Source organism: Ailuropoda melanoleuca, chromosome 9 (assembly GCF_002007445.2).
Source record: "Ailuropoda melanoleuca isolate Jingjing chromosome 9, ASM200744v2, whole genome shotgun sequence".
Classification (NCBI taxonomy): domain Eukaryota; kingdom Metazoa; phylum Chordata; class Mammalia; order Carnivora; family Ursidae; genus Ailuropoda; species Ailuropoda melanoleuca.
In genome coordinates this window covers 68,322,496-68,326,747 of record NC_048226.1, presented here as the reverse complement: position 1 = coordinate 68,326,747, position 4,252 = coordinate 68,322,496, and the positions used below count along the sequence as shown (strand labels likewise).

General features: G+C 38.3%; 1 protein-coding gene across 1 annotated transcript in view; it reads left to right on the top strand.

Moving 5' to 3' along the window:
* The window catches only part of PABPC1 (poly(A) binding protein cytoplasmic 1), a 14,352-nt gene that overhangs the window by 1,690 nt on the left and 8,410 nt on the right, over positions 1-4,252 (top strand). Inside the window, exons 2-4 of the mRNA XM_034668382.1 lie at positions 3,069-3,263; positions 3,471-3,530; positions 3,846-4,208. Of these exons, the coding sequence (XP_034524273.1) occupies positions 3,069-3,263; positions 3,471-3,530; positions 3,846-4,208 (618 nt within the window). The remainder of the gene's footprint in view (positions 1-3,068; positions 3,264-3,470; positions 3,531-3,845; positions 4,209-4,252) is intronic.

Here is a 4,252-nt window from a genome sequence, read left to right as displayed (position 1 = left end):
GGGCTCGGGGGAGGGGGCGGGAGGGCATGTCACCCCCTGAGGGCCGGCGGGGAGAGGCTCGGGCGCCGGGACCCCGGCTCTCCGTGCCCGCGGGGACCCGCGCTGCCGGCAGCCGCACGCCTGGCCACTTCCTCCTTTGCGACCATTTTCTCGGCCTCAGCCGCTCTCAAACTTTGGGGTGATGACGCGCCGGGAGGGTGGGTGAGATTGGGTTCTTCCACCGCGCTCCCGCCAGTAGCCGCGGGATTCTGGGGCGTTGGGAGGCGAGCCCCCTTCTCTGGTAATAGGTGGACGCGCTCCCACCACCCCGGGCTCTTGCCGGCGCCCCAGGACGCGGAGGAAGTGCGATTCGGTGCTCGAAAAATACCACGTGTTGAACCCTGTAACCTCACAGGCCCGAGGCCTGTTTCTGCTACTGGCCCAATCGCCTGGGGGAGCCACAGGGCCTTAGAATAAAGTTAATTTGGTGATGTGGTGGTGCTCAGGTTTCTGATTCCATTCTTAATAACTTGTCAGTAACCGATGGGTCTAGAAATGTAAATTACCAGTGAGACGCGCATTTGGGGTTTTCCCCGAGTTCAGACATTTCTCACTAATATTAACAGCAGGGTGGTGGGAGCAGAGGGTGATGTGGAGGATGACCCTTTTGAAGTCCACTGTTTTCTCAGGCAGTGTAGATTATTTCAGGTTTTTTTAAATCCAAATTAGATTTGTAATACTGGTAATTCAGAATATTTTTTCCTTTCTGAAATAGTTTCTGTGCTTTTGAGAGGTTTTCCTTAAAAAAAAATGTATTCACCAATTTTGGCCGTAAACCTCCAGTGTAGTGTGGACTGGGCCATTGTACGTAATGACATTCAAGTAGTAAAGATTTCTTTATTTTTTGAAGTGGTCCAGAATATCTGTACATCATGGGGAATTGAACAAAATAACAGAGATAGAGTAAGATTGAAATTCATGGAGGAAAAAATGTGGCTAACCTTGTCTTCTTATTTTGAAGTTAAACAGTTCGCAAAAACAATTTGGCGAACAGATAAGATATGATATGTGGCGTGATGAGTTGCCAGGATTTTCTTTTATATTTGGATCAGTTGACTTCCAAAAGTCAGATTCACTCAATTTTATGGCCCGGTTTTGCTTTTTTCCCCCCAAGCTGCTTGAATACATGTTAAGTAATATAAACTATAAGGAATTTACTTTTAAATTTTTAATTAAGTTCACTCAGTAGGACTGAAGTTACTTAATGATCCCCTTTTCGCTAGGTAAAGTTAGTACTGAGATTTTGGTTAGGCATACTGCTACTGAGTGACAGAGAGCCAGAAGTTGTAAAACTGCACTGCAGGTGTCCTGCCCTTTGGCTCTGTAAGCAGTGGCTCCAAATGTCACTGCATAACAATTTTTCCCAACTCTGGACAAGATTTACCACTGAATGAAAGGTAAAGATTAGGGAAGATAACTTTGGGGCAGGTAATCACAATCTAGAGTTGACAGAGAAAACTTGAACAAATCCTAAAGACCATAAAATGTAACTTTTGGAAGTGGCTGTTATTCTTTCCAAGCTTAACAATTTAAAAACAAAATCCCAATTTTTAAAATTTCTTGTGATATGAAAAGTTGAACTTCAGGTTACCATGGTTACAGTACAGTACACTGTATATGTTCTCAGTCTATACCAGTACTGTAACTGCTCAAAAGAAGATAGCATTTTTTCATCTTACATTTGTTTGGTTTCTATATGTACAAATTACTGTTTTTCCAAATACTTTTTTTGGTGGTTTTCTCTTTTCCTATTTACTGCAACATTGATGGACTCATAGAATAGCTTCTGAAAGTGACCAGTTTCCAATTTAACAGGAAGAGGTGACTCATTCAAAAGACGCTCAAGCAAAGTCAGCTGAAAAGCTAGGGGAGCTGAGTAGGTGTGGTCAATTGATAATGAGCTGACAGCTGATTGTCACTATCTTCTAGAAACTGGAGCTTTCATTTATAAAAAGAAGTGGCTGGAAAATTTGTCCTCTCAATAACTTTACAGTTACATTGGCATGGAAATTGTAGAAATTGGTGTTTCAGGACTTCAAATGGACTGTTTTTTTCCCCCCTTTAGGACTATTTTTTTTATTTAAGAATATATTTTTCCATGGAAAGTTTCAGTTTATTTAATAAGTGCTTCGTGGTAGAGATGCACACAATTCAATCCTCCACAGACCCTGAAATCATAGGGTAGATTTTGAAATTTTCTAGTATTATCCAGAAATAATTGATTAAATGATCAGTTATTAGGGAAATCAATGACTGGAGATAAAATTGGTTTTATATGTCAAGAAATCTTTAATGAGTGAATTGTGAATATTATAGACCTAGTACTGCAAAAATTCTGTATTCATTATACAGCTAAGTATGCCCAACCTCACATTAGGTTTTGAGGGCCTGATTCAAATCTTGGTCTGAACGGATATAACCTTTCTTTCTTTTTCTTTCTTTTCTTTTTTTTTTTTTTTGTTAACATAGTAATAGGAAGTTGTGCCATGAGTCAGTGAAATCCCCCAGCCCCCCAAATCCAGGGACTTCTGGTTTTTTTTATTTTGAATGAACTAATTTTTGTATAATATTGGTTGTGGTAAGCAATGAAAAGATTGATTTTGACAAGTAATAAGGAAAGAAGTTAAAATGCTTGAACAATCTAAAAGCAAATTTTAAGTCTGGGTAATTTACACTTACCTAATATCTCTTATATTGCTCATTAAGCAAATTGTATGTGAAGGGTATCTTGGTTTTATGTTGACTGGGAACCAAAAGGGGATTTAAATTTATGGTAGTTAAAAGATTATTTCAGAAATACATTGGTGATATGTCACTTGTTACCATGGGAAATTTGAGGTTTCTGATAATTATCTTCTTTTTTAGCATTATACAATTTAAATCTAGACTAGTATGAGGTAAGTCAGGCAATCTAGAAATTTAAAGAGGTAGAGGGACTGTGTGCCAACTACTTCCCCCATAATAATTTATATAATTTTTAGTGGCCTATAAATGTTTTGAAGTAATACTCTGAACATGTCTTTCTTATAGCGGAGCGTGCTTTGGACACCATGAATTTTGATGTTATAAAGGGCAAGCCAGTACGCATCATGTGGTCTCAGCGTGATCCATCACTTCGCAAAAGTGGAGTGGGCAACATATTCATTAAAAATTTGGACAAATCCATTGATAATAAAGCACTGTATGATACATTTTCTGCTTTTGGTAACATCCTTTCATGTAAGGTAAGCAAAAATGTGACAGGTAAACATTTCTAGTGTTTTAGCTTCTTGTAATTTATTCCTTAAAAGAGCAACAATGCTGTATCTGTTAACGGGTAGCTTTATTTCCCAAATACCCAGGCTAGGAGGCTGACAAGTCCTCTCTAAACACTGGAAAAAAATGCTAAATCAATAGCAAGTAATGAAAAATTGGTATCCATTTTTCCCTAGGTGGTTTGTGATGAAAATGGTTCCAAAGGTTATGGATTTGTACATTTTGAGACACAGGAAGCAGCTGAAAGAGCTATTGAAAAAATGAATGGGATGCTTCTAAATGATCGTAAAGTGTAAGTATAAATAGTTAATCATATATCAAATCTGTTTTTAATAGTCCAGTTCATTTTACAAGTTAATACATTTGTGCTCTTAAAGAGATTCAGCTGAAGTGAAATAGTAAACCACATCTTGGTAGATTTTATCATTGTGTTTTCTTCTCGTTTGTTGTAACATAATAACAATTCAATTGGTCAGCATTCAAATGAAAAAGAAATATAGGTATACTGAGATACAAAACTTTTTCAAAATAAGTGCATAGTTAAAAAANAGGAAGCAGCTGAAAGAGCTATTGAAAAAATGAATGGAATGCTCCTAAATGATCGCAAAGTATTTGTTGGACGATTTAAGTCTCGTAAAGAACGAGAAGCTGAACTTGGAGCTAGGGCAAAAGAATTCACCAATGTTTACATCAAGAATTTTGGAGAAGACATGGATGATGAGCGCCTTAAGGATCTCTTTGGCAAGTTTGGGCCTGCCTTAAGTGTGAAAGTAATGACTGATGAAAGTGGAAAATCCAAAGGATTTGGATTTGTAAGCTTTGAAAGGCATGAAGATGCACAGAAAGCTGTGGATGAGATGAACGGAAAGGAGCTCAATGGAAAACAAATTTATGTTGGTCGAGCTCAGAAAAAGGTGGAACGGCAGACGGAACTTAAGCGCAAATTTGAACAGATGAA